At 38.3% G+C, this 14,051-nt stretch overlaps 1 protein-coding gene across 3 annotated transcripts; it reads left to right on the top strand.

Moving 5' to 3' along the window:
* Positions 1-1,466: 1,466 nt before the first annotated feature.
* LOC106072736 (endoglucanase A-like) lies at positions 1,467-13,569 on the top strand. 3 transcript variants are annotated; one of them, XM_056003894.1, is made up of 9 exons: positions 1,467-1,588; positions 1,660-1,670; positions 3,523-3,654; positions 5,745-5,900; positions 7,258-7,468; positions 8,942-9,078; positions 10,379-10,545; positions 12,235-12,382; positions 13,107-13,569. In XM_056003894.1, exons 3-9 carry the CDS (start codon positions 3,536-3,538, stop codon positions 13,552-13,554), a joined length of 1,386 nt encoding a protein of 461 aa, XP_055859869.1. In that variant the 5' UTR covers positions 1,467-1,588; positions 1,660-1,670; positions 3,523-3,535; the 3' UTR covers positions 13,555-13,569. The 3 variants fall into 3 exon arrangements, with proteins under 3 accessions (XP_055859869.1, XP_055859868.1, XP_055859870.1); XM_056003893.1 differs by lacking the exon at positions 1,660-1,670 and having other exon boundaries at positions 1,469-1,606; XM_056003895.1 differs by lacking the exon at positions 1,660-1,670 and having other exon boundaries at positions 1,470-1,579.
* The last annotated feature ends 482 nt before the right edge of the window (positions 13,570-14,051 follow it).

The following is a 14,051-nucleotide window of genomic DNA, read 5'->3' as shown; positions in this document are numbered from 1 at the left end:
TAGATATCAATTAGTTTGGATCAATCAGGTAATTAAATTTGTAATATGCCCTAATAAATCTATGCGATTAAAATATGTTTACCAATTGTTTTTGTTTAGCACAATTTCATGCTTTTAGCTTTCTGAATACGCAATGATCCTATCACTTGTCTCTGGACCAGTTGGGAAAAAGGAAAGAGGGGGAAATAATGGGGGGGGGGGGGTATCTGTATAAATGTTTCCGTGATCGCTTTTTACATTTTTATTTTTAAAAGTTGTACGACTTGAATTCCAACTCGGGGACTCAAAAGTCTCCTCAAGGGACGGACTCAAAAGTCTCCTCAAGGGACGGACTCAAAAGTCTCCTCAAGGGACGGACTCAAAAGTCTCCTCAAGGGACGGACTCAAAAGTCTCCTCAAGGGACGGACTCAAAAGTCTCCTCAAGGGACGGACTCAAAAGTCTCCTCAAGGGACGGACTCAAAAGTCTCCTCAAGGGACGGACTCAAAAGTCTCCTCAAGGGACGGACTCAAAAGTCTCCTCAAGGGACGGACTCAAAAGTCTCCTCAAGGGACGGACTCAAAAGTCTCCTCAAGGGACGGACTCAAAAGTCTCCTCAAGGGACGGACTCAAAAGTCTCCTCAAGGGACGGACTCAAAAGTCTCCTCAAGGGACGGACTCAAAAGTCTCCTCAAGGGACGGACTCAAAAGTCTCCTCAAGGGACGGATACAACTTATACCACCAGAAACAAAAATTAACAAACAATTTAATGACCAAAAGTTAATATTTTTACTTGTGATTTTTGTTTTGTCAATTAAAGAAATAATTGAGCGAAATTTCAATTTGATCCGAGATTGGGTGTGGCAGAAATATGCTTGTAAGTTTATTATTTTACTGTTTTACGTGATCTAAACACATATTCCCATTGAATAAACTAGATATAAGCCTCTGGGGAAGTTGGAGCGGCTCAGCGTCAAGGCATACAATTAAATCTAAATCTGTAAGAAACACAGTCTTTGCTAATTCCTAGAACTGGACTGACTATACAAGAGTCTCCTCCTTCCCAGACAATACGTCATTAGGGTCTTATTCCAATTTGCAAACCTGTGGAACCAAAACGAGGATGAGGAAAGACTAATGTCATTGGCATAGAAAGGTCATCTATGCTAGAAATAGCATTTTTCTCCCATTGAACGTCGTCCCCCCCCCCTTCCCCCGACATACAAATGTGTGTGTGTTTTATTTATTTCAAGTTATTTTATAGGTTAATGTTTTTTTACGACTATTCATTGCAATGTTCAGCAATCTCTCAGTTTCAACCAAACTCAATGCCCACTCCAAAGAAATGGATGATAAGAATACTTGTTGGGAAACTTGTGTAAAAATAAAAGGGTCAATATCTTGTAGAAAAAAAAAAGGACGCACAGTCGCCACGTAGTGTGTTGGGTCATAAACTCTAGATATGGTAAATATGTTTAGTCAACATGATTTTTTAAATTTACTTATAGTTTCGTATCTTCAAGGTAATCAAGTTTTGTGATCCGAATTTTCGGTACCTGAAAAAAATTTGTATTTGGTAAACATTAATGGAGCACTAGAGTAACTTGTAACTTGTCTGACGAGAAAGTAAGTATTCATGTATTTGATGTGATGGAGCACTAGAGTAACTTGTAACTTGTCTGACGAGAAAGTAAGTATTCATGTATTTGATGTGATGAAATCTGGGAAGTTTTCTTTCGTGTTTTTATTCTAAATAGTGTTCTTCAGTGTCTGTCTCTTCCTGGTGTGGAATTACAGTCTCATGGGAAATACTTAAAATATAAAGGGGAGAGAATGTAATATAAGATTTCAAATAGAATGTTCACACATCTAGTTATAAAAGTGGTGAAACAAAACTTGAAAGCAATATTCTGGGGCAAGAAGCCATTAAACACCGATACAGCAAGAAATAAATAAAAAAAAACACTATATGGGTTAGATTGGATTGCAAGCCATGCCCTAGACTGGAGCCCACAGGCCAGAAGACCAAAGCAAACATGAAGAAGTTCGTTAGACCAAGAGGCAAAGATGACAGGATGGACATGGAGCCAGCTGAGGACAACAGAATCCACTGTTGCGGCTCTCAGCTCCACTGGGAGTAACAAACAAATGATGATTAGTGCTAAGAGATGGTCGCTGTGCTGGTCTTTTAACATTCTTGCTAATTGTAAGTCAAACTAACTTTTATTCAGACATATCTTAGGTGAGATTCCGTAAGGCTCTTATTGCTGGTGTTGTAATGGATCCGCCACAGCCAAATGCTTTCTATGTCATGCGTCTCCTATAGCCTCTGACCCTGGGCATGCTACCCTGCATCATAGTGGCGCCCGGGTGGAAATGATCGTAGGAGGAAACCTAATGGGTAGCAAAACAAGACTCCCGTGGGGGGGGGGTGCCTGGGCATCTTCATTGCACTGTGCAGAGTTATAAAAAAAGATCCCACAACCTTGTCACAATCCAGGCGCCGTTCCTCAAGGGGTCGTTACTTAAATGGTGTGTCCTGCACGGTTAGTCTGGTATAGAAAAGGGAAATGGCGGGTGTCTCGGTGTACACGGCCTCTGGCCGTTAGTCTGAACCCCCGCCAAACAGAACAGTGTACTCTGGGAGCTCTTGTTCACTTTTGCTGACCTAGAGTTCCAAGAGTCGAAGACTGAACCTGACAGCTTCAAGAAGAATAGACTCTGACAACCAGTCCAACTTAAAGCCTTCAGGTGTGGCTCAGATATTTGGTCCGGCGGAGCTGTTAACACTGACAGAAGAATGGGCAAAGGCAAACAACTGGCTCTTGAGCCAGTAAGCTTGGTGCAAAAGGGGCTTCTTATTCTTGGATGGCTACCCACTTAGGAGAAGGAAAATCACTGCAACCTTGCGGCTAAACCCAAACATAGGTAAGGCTTCAACCTTGAAGAAAATCCGAAGCCAGTAACCTTAAGGCAGCTTGCATAACAATGTTTCACCCAGACAGAACCTTTACTCAAACCTGTCATCCCTTTGGACACATCACATGTTTGGAAGTGGGGGGGGGGGGGACTGATACGATAACGTTGCGACCATAGGTAATGCTAAGAGATGAACCATAGGAGATACCTTCTTAGATACCTAATGCCCAAAATTAAACCCGCGGGACATATCCACCTCGTGACCCTGTGCTATACGGTGCCTCTGAATGTCTTTGAACATTGCGCAGTAAATCCATTTTATTTTAAGGTGATCTCATCTCTGACACCAATGTTGAAAAGGATCATGAAAATGGAATGTACTCCACAGCTGTTGGACATGTAGACATGATAGAGAAAAACATTGCTTCCAATGGTCTAGAGAGGAAACAAATAAACATGTATAAAATGTTTATGAATATGTTTTCCAACATTCCGATTACATCTAGAATGTAAATCTAAATTAGCTCAGTAAATATTCATTTAATTAATAACTTCATTTAGAGCTAGTATTCACGTTTCGCTATATTTGCTGCTTGTAAAGTGAACCGATGTTTCTCGTACAGATCACTCATTGGAATGTTGCCTCTACAAACTCTGTTGCTCATCTTCTGCCTGATGTTCTGCCCGTCTTGTGAATGTGCTAAAGATTACGTCACAGCTCTAGCAGACTCCATTTTGTTTTTCGATGCCCAGAGGTAGTAAAAACAATTTCCTTGACTCACTTCTGCGTGTTAAAGACATATTGTAGTGCAAGAAATTAGTTTATCAAAGGCTTAAGATCGTTGAGGAGAAATCCATAAATATAGCCAGAGGGCAACACAAAATATATCCTATATTTAAGCAAATCTGTGCCGCGCCGATTTAAAGCGATCTGACTCTGTGACCAGGGCACTGGCGGATCCAGAGGGGTGGGGAGGGGTGGGGGCGGTAGGGGCGATCGCCCCCCCCCCACTCGGTCGACCCCCCCCCCCCCGAAGGGGGAGGGTGCGGACCATTTTAGTAAAGAATTCACACAATTTGTATACGAATTTATTACTTATGTTAATAATATATACTAATTATTTATATTTAAACCTATTTTTAGATTATTTCGCCCCCCCCTCTAGTATGTTGGTCGATATGGTGGGGTCGGGAGGGGGCGTTGGCATCAATACCAATACTTTTTCTTTTTGTATTATAGTTATGAAATTACTAAATAAAAAAATCTGTCACTAATATAATTTATACATGCTATAAAATTATATTCTTATATCGAGTGGCCCCACCCTTATTCTTTAATGTCAAATGCAACCATTAGCAGAAATTATAAAAAGGAGTGAGGATTAATCATTTTTACTCTATCGCCCCCCTCCCCTTTCCAGACAGAGTTTATGTAATTTCACATGAATTTATCTTAATTATTTAAAGACTTTGCTTTTGAAAAGTTTTAATTCAAACGAAATTTTTCAGTATAAGAGTCACGATTGAGATGAGCTCTAAACCCAGATAGTCTTTTCCTTGTCGCTTTTTTACAACCTTTACTCAATCTGATATTTTTCTAGTTAAATAAGTTTTGGACTATAACTCACAATTTATGCTTGAATTTTATTGAATATTATTTATCAAATTTTTTTTTTTCGGCGGCGATCCTCAAAGCCTTAATCTAAAGATGTTGGGTATCTTATCTTTTCAAGGAACAAATGTTTTATTTGCAATGTATTAAGGGCCTACAAATTTATATTAGAACATTTTTCAACATTATTTAAAAGGTCCTTTCTAATAGAATGAATAATGAGCTGTAGATGTCAGGAGAATGCGTTACTGCAGTGAAGAATGCAAGAAAACGCTTTTTGCGTCGGGGCTTCGTCCCGAATCCCACTGATAAATAATGACCTGTAGATGTAGGGAGAATGTGTTTATGCAGTGAAGAATGCAAGAAAGTGCGAACCCCCCTGATTCTTCTTCTCTTCTTCTAGCAAGCTTTATTGCTGCTGAGCTGTCAGCTCTTTTGCAGACTGTGCCAAGGAAAAATAGTGTGCTGTTTTTTTTTTAGTTGTTCAGCACTGCCGTACAGGGTGTTGGTTATGTTGGGCTGTTGTGGAAGTAGGGTCTGCCTAAGGTGGATTAGGGAGGGGCATTCAAAGAGGATATGGTTTATGGTTTAAAAAAATCCCACTGATAAATAATGAGCTATAAATGTCAGGAGAATGCGTTTCTTCGGTGAAAAATGCAAGAAAATGCCCCGAACCCCACTGTGGAATCTTACAGCGCTCCCCCAGACCCCCAAGCTTGCAAGAGAAAGGCCTCAACATGACTTTTTAGGGTTAGGGTTTACTCGGCGTTACGGTTAGGGTGTCGAAAAAAATCGCCCCCCCCCCCCACTTCCGAAGTGTAGCTTACCCACTATATACAAATCTTGCTTGGGTCTTTTGGATTTTACTTTTGTCAATATAAAAATAGCATGATACAAAATACATTCATATCTCAAATATCTAGTGAATTGTTTTGGGGGGTATACCGTTTAAAACGTATACATGAAACAATAATGATTCAAGATACCTGCCTATCTCATACGTTTGGGTAATTTACTGTTTTACTTTGTAAAATGTATTCGTATAACAATAATGATTCAAGATACCTGCCTATCTCATACGTTTGGGTAATTTACTGTTTTACTTTGTAAAATGTATTCGTATAGCAATAATGATTCAAGATACCTGCCTATCTCATACGTTTGGGTAATTTACTGTTTTACTTTGTAAAATGTATTCGTATAGCAATAATGCTACTTCACAATATCTCACAGGTCAGGTCCACTTCCGGCTAACAATCCAATCAAATGGAGAGGTAACTCAGCTCTTGGTGACTGTGTGGTAGGAGGATGGTACACTGGACCAGACCATCTCAAGTTTGGACTGCCCATGGCTTCAGCAACGGACTTTCTCTTGTGGTCAGTGTACAAGTAAGAGTTCTGCTTCTGTTCATTCCTCCATGTCCAGTCTAGGTGTGCACATATCACGAGATGTACACCATGTCCAGTCTAGGTGTGCTCATATCACGAGATGTACACCATGTCCAGTCTAGGTGTGCACATATCACGAGATGTACACCATGTCCAGTCTAGGTGTGCTCATATCACGAGAAGTACACCTTGTCCAGTCTAGGTGTGCACATATCACGAGATGTATACCATGTCAAGTTTAGGTGTGCACATATCACGAGGTGTACTACATGTCCAGTCTAGGTGTGCACATATCACGAGATGTACACCATGTCCAGTTTAGGTGTGCACATATCACGAGGTGTACTACATGTCCAGTCTAGGTGTGCACATATCACGAGATGTACACCATGTCCAGTCTAGGTGTGCACATATCACGAGATGTACACCATGTCCAGTTTAGGTGTGCACATATCACGAGGTGTACTACATGTCCAGTCTAGGTGTGCACATATCACGAGATGAATACCATGTCCAGTCTAGGTGTGCACATGTCACGAGATGTACTGTACTTCATGTCACTGAATGCTTTGCTATCTATTACGACGGAATGGTTTGGTTAAATATCTCTTTGTACCTTCAGAACTATGTCCGATGACCAGAGGTCCACCGTTTTGTCCGAAATGTTGAAGTGAAGTAACAGAACGGAATAAAACATTTGTAATCGTTAAGTTGAAATAACAGAAATATAGAACACACGCTATAAACACACAATAGAACTTAATCTTAATAGTGGATTCCTAAAAGTAGACATAATAGGTAGTGTGAAACTATTATCATCCCTTTGTATAAAACTAAACTTAATACTAAATTAAACTCTATTACTAAAATCAACTTCTCAAACTTGCAGAAATTTTAATTATTTAGAATAGTGTAGCAGTATGCGGCTATTTCTGCAGTAAGAGTTATGTATCGTATCTTCTGGAAACTAATTTGTAGTAACATTCTATTTACCCAAAACATGCCACCTTGACGCATATATTACCTAACACCATCATTGAATGAGTTGAGTGCCTACTTTTATCTGTACTATGTTTTTCTAAATTTGTTGAACTAACTTTTTCTTTCACTTGGTCAATTAGGAGAATAAAAATCTTGGATGTTGCCAGATAATCAATTCTTCTAATATATTTTTTTTTATCTTTCGTCATATGTTATTATGAACAAAATAGGATTGGGCAGATAGACACTCATTTTGTTTTCTTCCAATAACTTTTAGAAATCAAAAGTGCTTTAGAAACTGTTAGATGTTATCATTCCAAACTGGCCTAGTCTCTTTTCATTGACCTGATTCTAAGTCAACTATTTGTACTTAAAGATGGAAAGATTCCTACGTTCGAGCTGGACAGTTGACCCAAATGTACGACATGGTCAAATGGCCGCTGGACTACTTCCTGAAAGCATGGAACTCCACTAAACAAGAACTTGTCTACCAGGTGGGCGAAGAGAATATAGAATACTCTTACTGGGGACGTCCTGAGGACATGACTCATCCGAGACCTTGTAAAGTAGCCAGTGCAGCCCATCCGGTGAGTAGCCATTGCTTTACATTTTAGAGTTAACCGGCTTTTTGTATTTGATAAGGAGAAAATGCTTACGTTTAACTGACCATGCTTTTATCTTTGCCGTCTGCGGTATAATGTATTTTTACAGTACCTTTAGTCAGATCATATCTTCGTGGAAAATAAAACCTAAAACTCTCAGGGTGACCTTACTATACATTTGAGTTAGGCTAGAGAGCTAGCAAATATTTATATCAAGTCTTTGGGTGTTCCGTATGTAGGCGTTATATTACTCAAGAGTTAAATAACTTAAAGTTCGTGTACATTTTGCGCATCGTCTTCTAGATCTTGATCTAAAGGTCAATTGGAATATTATAGTCTAATAGACGGCTTCTTCTGTCTCGGAAGACAATGGATGCGCCCAGAAGATTCACTGATTTTGGTTTCTTCTTGAGGCGAGGCAGAGTTTGCTACAGTTTGTGCATTTATATGTATCTGTTTTAGGGCTAACTGATAGGTCAGCTTTCTTTTTCTTTCTCATTTGACTAAAGCAGTTTCGTTTCTTTTGCTCTCGGCGAAGCTCGTACCAGCACGCACAGTCTGTCAGAACTAGTAAGTTGTGTAAATGAGTAATTGTCTTTTTTTTTACAATTCCTCTCTTCAAGTCACAATTTCATGGAGGGCGGAACTGGGACGCAGATCTCAAAAAACGGTTCTAACATTTTTTCTAGTAATTCTTCACTTGATGTATATAAATATTGCTAAGAAAAGATTTGGCCTCACCGGGAAAACTCTGGTTTGACCGTTATAATTTTTCAAGTAAAAAATAAAAAAATGTTAATTTGTCTATAAATTGGAGTAAAAAAAAACATGGCGTAGTCAGCCGGAGTGTATCGATAACAAAGTGATTTATTCAATTTCAAGTTTTTTTATCGATTACCTAAGCTTTGCTTATAATTTTACGTAAATATAATATAGATAACATCTAGATTCTAGATCTAAAAGTAGATATAGATCTAAACTAGATCTTTAAAAGTAGATGTATATCTAGTGTAATAAAGGTACCAGTATATAATAGATACCTTATACAATGCCTGCTGACCTAATCGTTAGATTAGTTCGATTAAGAGTTCGATACCGTAAGACTCTAACTCCAAATTTAAGTATAGTTTTAAAATTAATTTGGTTTCTAAATAATATTTCATTATAAGTTACATAATGGAGGTTATGTCTTTTAAAAAAATGTTTTTTTTTGTTATTATTATTCCTTGTTTTGAGCATTTGTTTACATTTTCCCCTGTTCTTATTACTCAAGTATTCGGTTATCTCCCAGCAGCATTGTTTTTTGTTGATAGCTTTACATTAACGTCAATTGTTCTTCAGTATCTTTTAATATGTACTTGATTGTTCAGGAGTTATTTTCATTACATTAATTGATAGAGAAATGTTTCCTTCTCCTAAATTTAATTCTAAGTTCATTACAAAACTAAATCCTCTCAGGGCAGTGATGTTGCTGGGGCCACAGCCGCAGCTCTAGCCTTGGGTCATCTTGTGTTTAAGGACAAAGGCGACACAGTTTACAGTAATCAGCTGTTGAATGCTGCAAAAAGTCTGTACAAGTTTGCTACTGATCACAAGTAAGAAGATTTTAAGATTTAGTGTTTATATAATTTTTTTTAGATATGTTTTTATTCGGCATACAAGAAGTTTTGTGTGCATGTGTGTGTATCAATCAGGTCTTTTGATTTCATGTTTGTCATTGTAATTATAGTAAAATATTTGTTCAATGCCACATTAATAAACAACAGCTGAAAACTATAACCCTAACCGCTGATGACTCTAACTCTAACCGCTGATAACGCTAACTCTATGGGCTAATGGTGGCCACTGCCATTTCTGTAACATTTAAGTTTCAATTGACTACGTCAACGAGAGTTTCATGTGATTAGTACAAGGACCAAGCGCCTTTGCTTTCCCAACGAATGTCATTACCTATGAGATCTGGGTGGTCTCATTTACCTCGAACCATTTGGACATCTTGACCATAGGGCTGCTTTCTTTCTCATTTTCTTGTCTTGACCATAGGGCAGCTTGCTTTCTCATTTTCTTGTCTTGACCATTGGGCAGCTTTCTTTCTCATTCGCTTGTCTCGAACATAGGGCAGCTTTCTTTCTCATTTGCTTATCTAATGCCGCTTCGTTTCTTTTGCACAGTCTGTCTCCATGCTTTTCGATCTTCCGCAATTTCCTCCCATATTTTTGCATTCTTGCCTACTAGCCGTGATTTGAGGTCTAGGAACTAGTTAGCACTGGGCGTGACTTGGTGTTAAGAATATTATGTTTGCTTGGGTTCCTGTACTGTTCTTTGAGTGGAGAGTGTACCTTGTAGTTGTAGATTCTTTTTACGCTACAGTTTTCAATGTTTCCCCGTTGTAACGTTTCTACGGAAGTAGTTACTGAAAGTTCTATGATTTAGCGGCATCGCTAGATTTAGCTTTATTCTTTATTTCAGAGTGTTAGGCTTGGGGCTGTGATTTAGCGTCTGGTTTTGGGCTTGTCTTTGGAGCCGTGACTGAAACAGGTTTGGGACAGGCCGAGCCCTTGTATTAATGTTGACAACTTATTTATAGTTTGTTTATTATGCAACTTGGTTGGCTTTTGTTTTTGAATTATTACATTGACCTGACGAGGTGGGAACTTGGTTAAATATATTATCCCCTAGCTAAGCCCACAAAGCCAACCTTGACACCTTGACCATATACTTTTAGAGTACACGGGTAGTATGTCTTTGCTTTGGAGTTTCTGTATGAGCTATATAAGTGAAAATAAATGAAATACATTATTGTTTCTTTTATTTTTGTTACTAACGTATGTTATCAATCATGTGAACTTATCTCCCTTACTAAAGTCTCCAGCATTCAAGTCTTTCTCTCCCCAGAGGTTCTTACCAAACAGACACATTCCCTTCTGAGAAGTACACAGACGAGTTGTGCCTGGCCTCAGTCTGGCTGTACAGAGCGACACATACTGTCCAATACCTGAACGAGGCCAAGACTTACATAGACAACGATGACATTTACGCGCTGACTCAGGACTCCAAAGATCGTGAGTTTACGTTAAACACAAACTCCTCTCAAACTAAGTGGGATACAACGCTTGATTTCTAACCGCGGATCTCGACTTCAAATACCAGCGGATAAAAGAATTTGTAATTTTTTTTTTTATTTTCAGGAATATTATAAATCCAAATGCAGCTACCTGTAATGAGTAACTAACTTTGATTGGTTGATATTGAACGCAATTGTTTATTGTGCTAACTCTACCAAATCATACTATCCATTTGCCAAACGAAACATTTATACGTAAGACCTCATAAAATCTTTAACTTCCTGTTTGTAAAAAGGCTTCACGTGTTTCGGGGGTTCCGGTTAATTGTATCCTTGCCTCAACGTACTGCAGGACGACGCGGGACAGCAGCAGACTTCGAACCCGGGACATCGAGATCACTGAATGTCCAGAGTGCATACCACACGACCAGGCAGTGGTTTAGAGGCAGACACGTGACATTGTTCAGTTCTTCTCTTCCCTTCCTTGTGTGTCCACTTTATTCAAGAAATAAAATATTTCATCAAATCTTTTGCTTTAAAACAAATGCATCGTATGAGATGTCTATACCAAACCTGTCTCTGGTGTCATGGCTTTGTATTCTATTTAGAATGGAGGCGTCCACATGAATGTTTTGGCATATTTCTAGAGAACATCGGTCTCTTCAGTTTTCAATAATGTTTGAACTAGAAAATAAAATTCATAACTTTGATAGCTACTGTGTATTAATATTCTGTTTATACAGAAAGTTTCAAGAAACAAAACATTTCGTGTTCGTTCATCTAAAATTAGGCCTAGAAAGAAACATACGTATACCTTTGGTAAGTGCCTTTTTTTACAAAGTTATTTCAAGTTCTGTTAGTGAAACTGTTATACGTCTACATCGGTTCAGTTGTTTACTAGCAACCTGATGCTAACTCTAAGTCAACGAGCGTCATCAACAGTCACGACATGTCAAATTCTGCCTTCTTTTTAAAAAACAAAATTCAAATAACCTGTTCAACTTATTCTTCTGTTTTTACAAAGCTTATATCAGCTCACTCTGTCTGTCTGTCTGTCTGTCTGTCTGGTACAAAGCTTATATCATCTCACTCTGTCTGTCTGTCTGTCTGTCTGGTACAAAGCTTATATCAGCTCACTCTGTCAGTCTGTCTGTCTGGTACAAAGCTTATATCAGCTCACTCTGTCTGTCTAGTACAAAGTTTGTACACGTTCTCGGATCAAGTAGAAAATTTGCACAATTATTGATTGGCGTAAACAAAACACGAATCAAAAAAAAAAATAAACCAATTGGTTAATTAATTACTGGGTTGTTACTGGGTTTTTTTTACACCAACAAGGGAACTTTATCCTTCAGTATTGACAGATATGGTTAAATATGAAGTGTTTCGTCCCCTTAGAGAATTGAACACGTTATTTCTCCCACACCCATTCTCGGATCAACTTGAAACTTTACAAACTATTCATTATACCTAACAAAACATGAATCAATCTTTGAAAATTAACCAATTAGTCAATTAATTTTTTAAAATATTTTTTTTTGTTTGATATCTAAAAAGAAGAATAAATTCTACATTCCTGGGGATATAGTTGTAAGTGTCGAGTTCTTCCAATTAGATAAGTTTTTTTTTTATTTGAAGAATTTTTTCTTTGGCTTCTTTTTAATTCTTTTTATTGTTGTCCCCCCAGTTGCCTGTAGACAGCTGCTGTATGAAGAAACGCATGAGGACTCTCACAAAACTGCCGTGGTGGATTACTTTAACAACTGGCTACCTGGGGGAACTGTACAGTATACCCCATGTGGCTTGGCCTGGCGTATGAAATGGGGACCTTTAGGGTCAGTATTTTTTTTTTAAGTCCTTGTTTTCAGCCGCCCCGTTCTCTGTAAGGAAATGTCGCTGTTTCGTGTGTGTGTGTGTGTGTGTCATGTGTGTGTCAGGTATGTGTGATTTCGTCTATCTGCGTCGTTTAGATTTCAAAATCCCAATAGCAAAGATTTCATATTGTTGTGGCTGAGAAAAATAAGTATGCATATTGTATGCATATACATATAAATCATTTTAAAACAGGTTTCAAAGATATTTTTTTAAATAATTCTAAGATAACTGAGCACCACGGGCACTACTGCCATGATGGCCCTCTATGACCACATTATTGATAATATTTGAATCGCAATCTATGTATGTATGTAGTCATTGACTTCCGCATTTTTTTCATTTCTTTATTTTTATGTGACATACAAGGGCTAATTCTTGAGTTTTACCCTAAATAAACCCCACAGTAAATGGAATATTTATTATATAATTATTTTAAATCACTGTAAAATTATGTTTCAACATTGTGTAATCGCTGTGTAATCAATGTGAAATTATTGTGTAATCACCACGTACTCGTTGTGTAATTATTTTATTTGTAAAATGATATAAAAGTGAATCGGTTATCTTCCCTTTTCTCTGCATGTATGGTGCATAACAATATTAAGTTATGTAATATCACTTTCTTTGACAAATATTTCACAATAAAATTGTTTAAAATTATGTTTTTACTTTTATGAATTCCAGAACTGCTGCAAAATCCGCCTTCTTGGCTCTGGTGGCCGCTGACTCTGGTATAGAGATAGATAGATACCGGAAGTGGGCGGTGGAACAAATCAACTATATTCTAGGAGATAATCCACACAACGGCGGCTGCTTCAGCTTTGAGGTGGGATACAGCTCCAGGTATCCCCTGCAGCCCCATCACCGCGGGGCGTCCTGCCCCGACAGACCAGCTCACTGCGACCTTGCACAGTACAGCGCTGACACGCCCAACCCACAAGTACTGACTGGGGCCATAGTCGGTGGTCCAGACGAGTACGACCAGTACCTAGACGTCAGGCCAGACTGGGTGTACAACGAGGTTCAGGTGGACTATAACTCAGGCTTTCAAGCAGCATTGGCTGGCATAGTGCATCTCTTAAGCATCAACTTGCTGCCAACTACCAACAACAAATGTCCATGTAATCAATAAATAGCAAGAAATGTTGATGTTTTATCTGATCTTTTAGAGTTCAATTAGCATTTGGAGGACCAGGAATGTTATGTCTATGCTAATTACTTTTTTTTTGTTATTTTTATTCAATTCTTTATTTAGTCAGCTTTCCTTGAGTGCAAGATAATTTTATCGAAATTACTGTGTAATTTGTGTTACAAATTCATTCCTCGCTCGATTCACTCACACAAAAAAAACGGTTCAAATGTTGTGTTTAATACAAGAAGTAGAAGAGGGAACATTATACACAAAACAAGAACAAAAAACTTTCAAAAAAAAAAGACACTTCCTCCTTTTATAAAATTTATAAAGCGATTATTTTGCTCTTAATAACTAAAGAATGTTAGATTTAAACAAATGAAAGGAGACATCTTGTACCCCACCTTATCTCCCCTCCCCCGGGGAAAAAGTCCTGGTTAAGCTAGGGTTACCTGACACCTACATGCTCAGAAGAGGACGAAAAGGAGGACTAAGCC

This window comes from Biomphalaria glabrata, chromosome 11 (assembly GCF_947242115.1).
Source record: "Biomphalaria glabrata chromosome 11, xgBioGlab47.1, whole genome shotgun sequence".
Lineage (NCBI taxonomy): Eukaryota > Metazoa > Mollusca > Gastropoda > Planorbidae > Biomphalaria > Biomphalaria glabrata.
Note: the sequence above shows the minus strand (reverse complement) of the source record. Positions and strands in the feature narration are given on the sequence as shown.

What these genes read in the sequence shown, in the direction of transcription:
- LOC106072736 (XM_056003894.1), top strand. Translation starts at nt 3,536, where the DNA reads ATGTTGCCTCTACAAACTCTGTTGCTCATCTTCTGCCTGATGTTCTGC. An exon ending in CTCTTGTGGTCAGTGTACAA is followed by an intron (nt 5,901 to 7,257) that starts GTAAGAGTTCTG and finishes TTGTACTTAAAG; the next exon opens with ATGGAAAGATTCCTACGTTC. An exon ending in TAGCCAGTGCAGCCCATCCG is followed by an intron (nt 7,469 to 8,941) that starts GTGAGTAGCCAT and finishes AAATCCTCTCAG; the next exon opens with GGCAGTGATGTTGCTGGGGC.